This window comes from Arvicanthis niloticus, chromosome 9, assembly GCF_011762505.2.
Source record: "Arvicanthis niloticus isolate mArvNil1 chromosome 9, mArvNil1.pat.X, whole genome shotgun sequence".
Taxonomy (NCBI): Eukaryota; Metazoa; Chordata; class Mammalia; order Rodentia; family Muridae; genus Arvicanthis; species Arvicanthis niloticus.
The window spans coordinates 5466136-5478738 of record NC_047666.1 but is presented as its reverse complement, the minus strand read 5'-3'; the positions used below and the strand labels follow the sequence as shown (position 1 = coordinate 5478738).

Sequence of the window (12603 nt, the reverse complement as noted above, 5' to 3'; positions counted from 1 at the left end):
AAACACCCAAACAAAAAAAAATGCCCAGGCGCAGATGGAGTCACTGGACTCTAACAGATTGAAAGATTAAAAGCAGTCCTATGAGTGAAACTTTTAGCTTTACATTCCTACAAAGTTTTCAACAAAGAACTTTACCAATACAGTTTCTAATTACCTATTCTGAATAACATATCCACAGACCCACAGGTAAGTATAACTATCATACCTCATCATAAAAGCTTCTTTTGTTACAGTAAGTCACAACTGTTCAAAATTCTTAGACTGAATGATTTAGGGTGTTCAACCCCATCTGATTCTTCTAGAACACATTCCTTACACCCAAGACTTAGGGAAAATAGTGGGAGATAGCAGAAAGTCTGTAAGAGCCAGAGGACCAGAACAGCTGCTATGAGCGATTATCTTCTAGACATGGCAGAACTACACCCATGAACTCTCCCCAATTTGCTTGCATAATGGCAGTACCAGCTGGCATGCCAACATCAACTTGAGAAATTTCACAAAGCATCACCCTCAGATGATAAGCAATTAATCCTTGTGGAGAGAGGGAGAGCTCTCAGCAGAAGATGCTCCACATCTCTTCTCAGCTTTCAAATCCCATCCAGTAGAGGTCATTGTCTGTAGACGTAATGTTTCAGTACATTGTGTAAAGTTTACCCTTGTGTTACTCAAATGCTAACTTCTGTGCCCTCATATCTTATTACAATCCAGACATAGCTTTGTTATGTTTATTCTTAGATGCTTCGGTCTCAAGGTTGTATAAACATTGCTCCTCATTCATTCGCTACCTTGTCAATAAAAGTCAATGAGCCAATACAGAGCTTTAAAGACAGGAGGTGGGACTTCCGATTCCTGGACGAAGAAAGAGGAAATGAAGGAAGGAGCCAGGAGGAGAGGTCAGAAAACATCAGAAGAGAGCTAGTCAAGAAAGGATGAAAAGATTCAAGCAGAATGAGAATATTGTCTGGGAAGAAGCCTGACTAGTTTAGAGGTTTAGGATAGAATAATAATTGCTTGGTATATGGCTCGTGGCAAGGAGAATTAAGTGGTTAAGAAACACAGCTGCCAGATTAATTCACTATTTCAATTTATATTAAAAATAATTAATTGTACAACTATCTCAGTTCACGACCTTCAGACTGCTGCTTCAGTTCCAATCAAAGCATGACTTCCGGAACTTCCTGAGAGGTAAATCTATGTTACTCTTCTACTCAGAATGAAACTATAAGCATGATCACCTCCTTCAGCTCAGCTTCAGCACCTCCTCAGCCTTTGTGGCCTCAGTGAACAGGCCACTCAAGCCAAACCTGTAGGGAATTCTAACTTTGCTCACCTAGACATGTCTACCTAGCCCACTGTACATGTTTGTCATCCATTTCCTCCACTGGAGTTTCCTTACAATCAAGTCATTATTCCCTTTTTGACTCAAAAGGCTTGCATTTGTTTGCATTTTAAGCTTCTGATGGTTACCACTTCACATGTTCATAAGGATTCGAAGAGGATTCCTTTCCTTAAAAAGATGCTTTTCTGTTTTCAACACGACTCCTGATCCTGCAGGGTCAGGGATACTCTTGTTTTACTAACCTTACCAATCACTCTTCACTCATGATGCCCTAACATCTTTGTTCATTTGGAAGAAACTCGGCTCTTTCCTTCAACACCTACATGATTCATTACCTTGATGCCTTGATAAATATTGGGGTGAGATATATATATATATCATATGCAATACATATACAATTTATATATGTAACACAAATATATATTTTTATATAATAAATATAATAAAATAATGCATATAACATGTACATATATATCATGTGTTATACATAATATATGATACATGATATATGATATATACATGATATATATCTATAATATAATATAATATACATGGTATATATCATGTATCATATATCATATAATGTATAACACATGATATATATGTACATACTATATTGCTTATTTTATTAGATTTATTATTTAAATTATGTATATATACATATATAATGTATATACATATAGTGTGTATATATACATATATATATATATATAATTTAAAGCATCAGATAAATCAGAAATGTGTGCCTCATAGAAATTCTGAGCCACCTATTTCTAATTGGCTCACAAAACCATTTCCAGGCATAAATAATATTCTCTACTATTTTACACACAGCAGCAGCCACTGTGCGTCACAATAAACTCTCTAAATTTCCTTATCCATTGTTGATAGAACAGTCAGTACATGGAGAACAAAGTATGCCCCTATGATGAAGTTAAAATATCTACATATAATAGATCAAAGAATTTAATGAAAAAGTTGGATTATATACTCAGAATATGTTTCTATTATAATGGAATAAAAAGGTACTGAAATGGTGGTGGTGGTGATGGTAAATCTGAAGATGTGAAAGATAAACATAAATATAGAATTGAAACTAAAATGTGCTATGGCACCAGTGTAACAGCATCTTCTCTGAGCTGAGCCAACATAGTGCAAGTAAATCTCAGAAAAATATGCTTGTAGAGATTATCCCTCTACAGCTTCTGTAAAATGTCTTTTGGTTCCTGAGAATAGTTTGACTGTTCTGGGTGATAATCTTAGTATGCTGTATAAAAACTGGATTTGTGTGCAAGGAATATTTATAGTTACTCAATGCTTCAGGATTTTAAAGCAAGGCTGCCTGAGACACCACATGCAGAGAATGAGAAAACAAAGGACCCAAAGAGAAGAGTTAATGTGAGACTCTCTAAACTGGGTGATTCTTTTTAGTCAGTAGTTGAGATTTACTTTCTTTTTGCTGTCAGTACTTGAGAGGAGCACTCAGGCATGCACAGTTCTGCCCCCTGACATCAGTCAGAATGCCTGTTTTAAACTCTAAAACAAGTGAGACACATTTAGTGTTTTTATTATTGGTTTAATTTGGTAATATATAGGAAAGCTTATCAAAATCCAAATATTTAGGAAAAAAACTGTAATTTAATAAAGCCAAGAAAAAAAATGTAGTAGTTGTTACAGCTTGGCTATGAGCTCCAAAGCCTCGTGTGTTGAAGGCAGGGTCCCTGGCTGCCAGTGATGGTAAGGGACTAGATTACATGGATATTAACTTCACAAGAGGGAAAACCCATGGGCGAATTCAAAGTTCAATAAGCTATGGTAGGTGACTTAGGGCATACCTGTGGGGATGAGTCCCCAGCTCCTCCGCTGCCTGCCTCCTCTATTTGGCTGCCATGACATGAAAAGCCTCTTTTATTCCTGTCTCCTTCCACCATGGTGGTATTGCATTGCCTGAAGCTTGAAGTAGCAGACTCAACTAGCCTTGACAGAAACCTATGAGATCAGAAGTGACACTAGTCTTCCCTCTCCTAAATTATGTATCTCAAGTACTGCACCACAGTGATGGACAGACAGGAAGGAGCACGGTAGGTAAGGAAGAAGCTTCTATACGCAGCCTTATGTTGATGAATGTCTGTGCTTTGGTTTTTCACTTTTTCAAAAAGAATCATGGCTCTCAGCTTCTAGGAGGCTTAAATGAGTTACAAGTTAATAAATCTTAAGGCATGAAATCATCACTGAGATGTGTGACTTGGTATGGTTGGTCCAATCTGTACTTACTTGTACTTAACCATTAGTATTTTCAGTAATAACTTATATTAAAGAAATAATGTCACCGAACTCGACATTATTATTTTCTTGAGAGCAACCAAAACAATATACTTTTTCCCCTGTAGCAATTTACAGAGTTTCTTCTATGGTGTGGCCATTCTGTCTCCAATAATCAGTGAAACAATGCAATGTGCACTGTGGTCAACAGCACTTGTTTCTAATATAGACAACCAGAATGCTTTTTGCCTAGATACTAGCATCTTTAATATAAAAAGTAACTTTATTGTTATTGTTGTTGCTGTTACTACTACTATTACTATTTGTGTGTGTGTGTGTGTGTGTGTGTGTGTTCACGGGAGTCCTGTAGCACACATGTATAACATCTCGATGGAGTCAATTTAAGCTTTCTTTCTTTCTTGGGGGAAGGGAGTCTTTAGTTGATTACAGTTTATCAAGGGAAATCAATGCAAAAGCTCAAGGCAGGAACCTGGAAGCAGGAACTAAATCCAGGATCTAGAACTGGCTCCACCTGGCTTGCTTGAGTACCTTTCTCAAACAGCTCAGGCCCATCTGCCTCGGGATTCTTTTTGAAAAAGTGAAAAACCAAAGCACAGACATTCATCAACATAAGGCTGCCTATAGAATGTTCACAGTGGGATTAGTCCTCCTACATTAATCAACAACTGAGAAAGCACTCCATGGTGACAGGCCAATCTGATGGAGGTCATTTCTCAATTGAAATTCCCTTTTCCGAAATATATCTAGGTTTGTGTCAAGTTGACAAAAACAAACCAGCACATCTCTGGATGTAACTTCCTTGGTAAACAATATCAAAAAACTGTTGTTAAATTTTTGCTTTTACAAATGATCAGTTTTCAACATATGGGTCCTGGGAATCCACCTCAAGTCATCCATCTCCTCAGCATGTGCCCATTCCTGCTGAGCCATTTCACAAGTCCTAGAATAATTCTTCAACTGGTTTAGAACTGACATAAGCCTCTTTATTAATGCTCATTGTGAAATAAAGTATCTTGAATAGTATGTATTTAAATTATGTTATAATAAATTATACCTGTTTAATCTTTTACAGCTTACGTTGTATTTTATACTTAGATTTTCTCTCCCCCTCCTCATTCCTTGTGCTAGATCATGTTTCTAGTGCAAGCTGGCCTCCATGTCCCTATGTAGCTAAAAAGAGACTTGAAATCTTTCTTCTCCTGCCACCGTCTCCAGAGTTCTAGGGTTGTAGGCACTTGTGCGGGACAATGAGCAGAGGAATACATGTGAACACAGGACAGCTGGCACACAGCACTTTTAAAACACAGGAGCCCTAAGCCTGCATGTGGAGAAGGTATACATACGAGAGCAACAACAATGCAGTGAGGTTTAGTAACAGCTCAGACAGAAATGACACATTGCATGTGGTTCACCGGGGAGTGTGTTCAGCTACACTCAGCATACCAAGTGTGTTCTCTACAAGAGACATTTTCTAGGACTAAAATATTGGCAGTTTGGCACCTTGCATATTGACTCAAAGTCAAAAATTCTTGATACTTTGGGGTTTGAGTTATTTTCCATTGACTTTTCTTTTACAAGTTTATCTTCAAATTTTATCCTAGTCGTTGACATAACTTCAGTCATAGCACATTTCTCATCTGATAATAAGTATGTTTCCTTTAGAACAGGTGTGGCTTTCTTATGATCAATAGAAATGAGATAGACTATGGTCTTACCCTGGTGTGAGTACGAATGTGCATCTTCAGTCCGTCATTTTTACTGAATCCCTTTTCACAGTATGGGCATTGATAGGGACGCTCACCTACAAACAAAGAAAGTGTCCATGTCAGAGAAGTGTAGGCAGCAGGACCTCCTCCAAGCCGCTGCTCCTCACAGGGGCTCACGGGGGCTCACAGGGGCTCACAGCGGCTCACGGGGGCTCACGGGGGCTCACGGGGGCTCACGGGGGCTCACGGGGGCTCACGGGGGCTCACGGGGGCTCACAGGGGCTCACAGCGGCTCACAGGGGCTCACTGCTACAAAGGTGGAAGAGGCACAGTTGGGCAGGAGAAGCACACACTAGAGTGTTCCCTCTAGCTCAACCTGGCCAACACCCAGAAACCATCAAGTAGCCCAGGGGTTTGCTACATGTCCTTTGAACCCATGAATCCAATTATAGGCACAATCATAAGACCTTGTAAAACTATTCTGTATCCTCATTGTGAAGGCATTTAACTTGCTTTTTAGTAACTTATAAAAGTTTCATATAAATAAAGTTGGATCACATCTGTGGATTTCAGAAAGAGCCGATAAAGCATGTTTAAACAGAATCATTGTTATTTAAGCTACACAACGACTGATCCACACTTTTTGTATATAACCAAATAGTTCTAAATTAAGGCTGTAATTTAGAAAATTGAAAGAATATTTTTCAAGACAAGGAAGACCATGCATGCATATACCCCTCCCCGCAAAAAAACAAAACTGCTATTTGAAAATGATAAAATGTGACAAAGCCTAATATGTAAAAAGAATTCAAGGCTGTATTCATCAAAGCATCATTATTTGCAATAATAACATAGGTCCAAATCACCAGCTTTCTTTATTCTTCCTTGAACAATAGACAAACATGACGAACATTACAAGATGCTAGACACTTGCTATAGTCCAAGATCAGTAAAATAAACTTAACACAAATGTCCTCAGCAACTGTACAATCCTGTCTTTCCTCGCTACAGGACCAAGGCTGTGTAAGAGTCCTCCTCTTTTTTGATTCAACTTGAGCACGACATACTCCATGGCCCCATTAGGGCAGCCACAAGCTCTCTGTTGTTCAGCCTCCTTTTTCTCTGAGTCTCTACTTCACCTCCCCCATCTCTTCACTGCTTCATGAGATGAGACTCAAGACTGACCTAACTTACACTCGGAATGACCATTTGCTGGAAGCTCCAGCAGAGTGGCATTGTCCACTTTAAGGAGATCAGCTTGGGCACTGTTTAATGCACAACCTCATTATACAATAACCTCAGAATGACAGGATCAAAGTAAGGATCAAAGTATGGTTTGACTGGCACCATAAAATGGTTGTAACCATCTATAAGAGAAAGAAAATATAAACAGTATTATCAGCCAAAGCAGGGACAAGTATCTTTAAAGAACTTTCTAACTTTACCAGCTATTGTAAGAGAAATAGACTTTTTACACTACCCAGTACACCAAGAACACTTGAAGTAATAAATATGACTATAGAACATTTCGCCTTTTGTGGCAGAATAAAGATTTACAACTTCTAATTTCACATTAAGATGATAATCATGTTGACTCAATCAGGTCTTTGATTCACTTGGACTTGAGTTTTGTGCAGGGTATTAGATATGGACTTGTATTCTTCAACATAAAACCAAATACAGCGAACCTGATAGAAAAGTAAGTTAGGAATAGCCTTGAACACATTGGGACAGAAGACAACTTCCTGAACAAAACACCAGTAACACAGACATTAAGATCGACAATTAATAAATGGGACCTCGTGAAACTGAAAAGCTTTTGTAAGGCAAAGGACTGTCAATAGGACAAAAAATGGCATCCTGCAGAATGGGAAAGATTGTCACCAACTTCACATCTGAAAGGAGGCTAATTTCAGAAATACATAAATAAGTCAAGAAACTGGACATTAACAAATCAAATAATCCAATCTAGAAATGGGGTACAGATCTAAACAGGGAATTTTCAAATGACCAAGAAGTACTTGAAAAACATTTCAAACTCCTTAACCATGAGGGAAACAAAAATCAAAATGACTATGAGATTCCATCTTACACCTGTCAGAATGGCTAAGATCAAAACACTAGTGATAACTCAAGCCGACAAGGATGTGGAGGGCAAGGGGAACACTGCTCCATTAATGGTGGGAATGAAACTTTGTCGAGCTACTTTGAAAATCAATAAGAAATTGGGAATCCATCTACCACTGCTGAGCATATATCTTAAGGATATGTCATCCTGCCACAAGGACACTTACTCACTATGTTCACAGCAGCTTTATTAATAATAGGCAGAAATTGGAAGCAACTCAGATGTCCCTCAACTGAAGGAAAAAATAAAGAATATATGGTACATTTACCCAATTTAGTATTATCATTCAGCTGTTTAAAAAAAAAAGCAGGCAAATGGAGAGAATGAGAAAATAAATCATCTTGAGTGAGGTAACTCAGACCCAGAAAGACAAACATGATATGTACCCATTTATAAGTGGTTCTTTGCTATAAAGGATAACCATGCTACAATCCACAGACACAGAGAGGCTAAGTAACAAGGAGGGCCCAGGTGAGGATGCATTATTCTTCCTGGGAAGGAGAAATAGAATAGATAGTGCAAGTGGACTGGGGGTGTGTAGGGATGGAACAGGAGGGACCACATGGCAGGGAGAACAGAGGGAGAATAGTAGTGGAAAAGACATCTGGAATTTTGGGGCATTTTGGGTGTAAGGTGGAAACCTGAAGCAATGGAAACTCTCAGGAATCTGAGGGTGACCCTAGTTAAGACTCCTGATAATAGGCAATAATGGGCCTGACCTAGCCATCTCTGATAACCAGGGATGTCTTCGAGGGGAAGTACTGGGACACCACGGCAACCACAAAACTTTCGACCTACAATTTTTTTCTGCCTACAAGATGTGCTCAGTAAAGATGAAACAGAAATTGTAGGAGTAGCTAACCAGTGATTAGTCCAGCTTGAAACCCACTCCTGAAGAGGGAGCCCGCATCTGAGGAGCCAGAGATCTAGGGTAGAAGCAAACATGCCCCACCAAATAATTTGTAATGACATTCTGCTATACTCATAGACAGGAGCTAGAAGAACCATCAGCAGAGAGAATCCATCCAGTAGCCGACAGAAACAGATAGAGACCCACAGTAAGCACGAGGTGGAGCTCAGTGAATCCTGAGGAAGACAGAGAGGAAGGATGACAGGACACAGAGGACACCACAAGAAAACTCAAAAAAATCAACAAACTTAGAATCACAGTGGCTCAGCCAACAGTAAGAAACCCTGCATTGGTCTGACCCAGGATCTCTGCATATATTTTATGGTTGTGTAGTTGATGTTCTTGTGGGAGTCTTAACAGTGGGAGTGAAAATTGTCTCTGATGCTTTTGCCTGCTGTTGGGACCCTTTTCCTCCTATTGGGTTGCTTTTTCCAGCCTTAATATGGGGAGAGGTGCCTAGTCTTACTGCAACTTGACAAGCCATGTTTGGTTGATATCCCTTGGTGGCCTATCCTCTTCTGAAGAAAAATAAAAGAGGAGTGTACTGGGGATGGAGTGGGGTAGGGGGAGGAGGGGAGAAGGAAGCACAACTGTGGTCTGCATGTAATAATAAATGATAGAATAAAAAATTTAAAAAGATAACAATCATGTGCGTATGTTGCTTTCCACATCTACTGGTCCTCTATCTCTCTATACTCACCTGTCTAACATTTGTGTCTCACAAACAACTCAAATTCTGTATCTGTCACTCAAATTTATGATCCTATCGTCTGTTCTCATGTGCTCTGAATACAGCGTCCTGATCACCTGTGTAGATTTACTCAGTCATCAAACAACACCACCCCCACACATCTGCACTGTACAGCAAACCCTAAATAAGATGTTACTTACGCTCGCCAGACAAATGAGCAAAAGTGTGTGCAGCCAAGTGATGTCAGAGGTCCATTTGCTTTATTCTGGTAATTATTTATTATTTTATTGTTGTTGTTGCTATTATCATTGTATGTCTCATAAGAGCATGAATTACTTAAACACGCACAACAAAATTTATAAGGAGAAACTTAAGAACTGTCCAAGATACCTTCCTTTTTACTCAGTTCTGCATAGATCCAGTTTCACGTCATAAGAATGTGGCTTCCTGACTGGGATGCTCCTGGAACATGAGGATAGTCACAGCAATGCACTGATTAGCATTTGCACTAGAATCTGCAGCAGGACCTGGGGTGCAGCAGGAACTGCCATTTATTGAGTTGTGAAGGATTTGACATCCATCCACAGAAGTATAAACACTATTCTAGAGAAACCAGCAGGCATAATGGACATATTCCTGCAGCAGACAAATTCAAATGACTTCAGGTTCTTCCTCATAAAGTCTTACACACAATGTAACAGTTTCTGGTGGTTTTAACTTTTGTTTCTAAGACACTGTCACTCTATGACCATAGAGAGACTGGAACTTACATTCTAGACCACTCTTGCCTCACACTCACAGGCAATTCTCCTGCTCTGCCCTGTGCTAGGATTATAGGCATGAATTGGTATACCCAGATCATATGTAGATTCTGAAAAGTACATTTATTTCAGTTATTTTACTTTATTGATACTAAGGAATGCTGATCTCTTTCCTTCATCTCTTTCTGTTAATAACTGAATTTATTATCAAATCAAAACTAGATGATAGATAAATGACAAAAACAAAAAAGTTGACAGTAGAACAAATAGATTGCTTAGAGGTTAACATTACTTGTAGCTCTTCCAGAGGGCTTGGATTTGATTCACACCACCAGCATGGTGGTTCACAATCATTTGAAACTCCTGTTCCAGGGTACCTGAGATCCATTTCTGAGTGCCACAGGCACCTGGTACGCAATGATACATATACATACACATAATTTTAATTCTAAATATTTAAAGTGGCACACAGATATTTAATAATTTTTCATTCAAACCATTGTGCACCTATTTCTCCTGAGTCAAAACATTCTCCTCTGAAGGGAGGAAGAGGCTAACAAGACTCAGGAAGTGAACCAGTTCATAAGGCTCAGGAAGTCCCTTAGAATTACAGGACTCTCAATGCCCCTCCCCCAGCCCTAAGAGATAACTCTTAGGAGCAGTAACAATTGTTGGGGAGAAACTGTCCTGTCAGCTAAGATGCCAGCATATGATGCAGTAAGCTCTTGTATTGAAACTTTAATGGATTTGATCCATGCTCTAGAGTGAGTTTTACCTTTGATTCCTTAAGGTAACCTTCTACCACATATTTTTTTTAAAGTAAGCCCAGTATGCTCACTGATTCATTAATCACTCATTCATTCATTAGGTAGAACTGTTTCTTTGGGCTGATGTCAGTGTCATGCTTGAGGTAGACAGACACCTATTCACATCTCTACAAGAGAATTAACACAAATTTGTGCAAAAGAACTATCAAAAGAAACGAAGATGACCGTAGTTAGCTTGCCTCAGAAATACGTACTGAAACTTGCTACCAAGAATGATCCATTGTGAGGGGGAAATGTTCAAAGGGCAATTGTGACATAGCTATCTTTCCTCATGTTCAGTGGGATTATGTGCCTCCTTGTCATAGTGCAGTTACACGTTACCTGTCATGGGTACTAAGAAATACAATTAAGTCCAAGCCCTGTGAAAGCAGAAGACCCTTGCAGGGAAATAAGAGGGAAGCTGTCTTCCTCTATATGGTATGGCTAGCATACTTCTTTAACAGGTGGGGTTTTCCTCATGAGGATAGGTACATCTCTCAAATGGCAGATGAACTAGAAAAAGATATTATCATAGCCCATAGTAGGACATCTGGGATAGGAGTTTAAACAAGCTCTGGTGACTACTGAGTGGCCTTTTCTGTGAGTAATAAGAGATGCTTGTGTAGAGATAATTATGACAAGAAAAGGACATGCAGATTCTATCCTCTGCATTAGCTTCTGAGAACATGAAAAGTACAAACTGGGGAAAATGAGACAGCCATGATGCTTGGCCTTTACCTACAGCCAGCAGGAAGGAAGAGATGTGCTCAAAGCCATTCTTGAGATTCTCAGACTGGACAGTGATGTGAAAAGAAAGGTGACGGAAGTGCTGGATGACACAGGTCCATACCCATTAAAGTGAAGAAGGGAAATCCATGTTTCCACATGTAGACAGGGGCTTTAAAAATGGCCCAATAGAGGAAACTATTCTAACTGAGAAATAGTTAGCACCTGACCTGCTCGAATCAGAGAAGATTTTAAATGAGAAATAAGAGAGCAAGTTTGTGACGCTGTGGGACAGATGGACAGAAGAGTCCAGGAGTACCATGGAAATGGAGGAGCTAAGTAACACAACTAGCATTTTCTCCTTAAAAAAAAGCAGCATAACCTGGGGCAATATGAAGGGAACTGAACTTTGAGCCACATGACTTCCAGGGACTGGAAAACAACAGAAGAAGGATGGGCATTAATGATATAAGGGAGAATGGAAGAGTTAAGACTGATAACCAGCTCACTACACCAGATATGTCTGTTCATACACATGAATTACGGAGGTTGAGGACTGGAAAGATAGCTCAGCAATTAAGAGCACTTACTTTCCGTACAGAGGGCCCAGGATCAATTCTCAGCACCTACGTGACTGCTCACAGTGGTCTGTACTCCATCTCTAGGGGATACTACAATGTTTTCTAACCTCCATGAGCATCAGGAACATACACAGGGTGTATACATATATGCAGGCAGAATGCTCATATACTTAAAACTAATTGTTTGTAAGAGACTGAGTCAGCAGGGACCTCAGGACAGGTACAAGGCCTTAGTGGCTATGCTGAGAGCCATGGTGAGCCATGGTTTTATGACGCAGAAGAGGCTCTGGCAGAGCTACATGATTAAACTAGCAATGCATGTAAAGTGCTAATGTAATCAAGACAGGAGAGAAGAGCACTTGAAGACTGATGTGGTAATATCTGTATCAGTTCATCATTCCTAGGGTAAAAAACAGTCAACATCTAAATGTATTAGTCAACTTTTGGAAAGCTTTGCTGCCTGAGTTCATACAAGACAGAAATAACAAAATGGTATAGGCAAAAAAACCAAAAAAACAAAAAACGTTAAGCCAGTCCTAGGGGTCAGCAATTATGCCCTCCAGAGCATGGGCTTTTTCTTCATACAAAGAAAGTAAACTAAGGGTGGAAATTGTTCCCCAAGCTGTGAACCCCTTCAACAGCCAGGTGAAGCCAATGGAGCAACTGTGGTTA

General features: G+C 39.5%; 1 protein-coding gene across 1 annotated transcript in view; it reads right to left on the bottom strand.

The window, feature by feature from the left end:
* The window catches only part of Prdm5 (PR/SET domain 5), a 158358-nt gene that overhangs the window by 25727 nt on the left and 120028 nt on the right, over window positions 1-12603 (bottom strand). The window contains exon 13 of the mRNA XM_034511827.2: window positions 5338-5423. Coding sequence (XP_034367718.1) covers window positions 5338-5423 — 86 coding nt within the window. The remainder of the gene's footprint in view (window positions 1-5337; window positions 5424-12603) is intronic.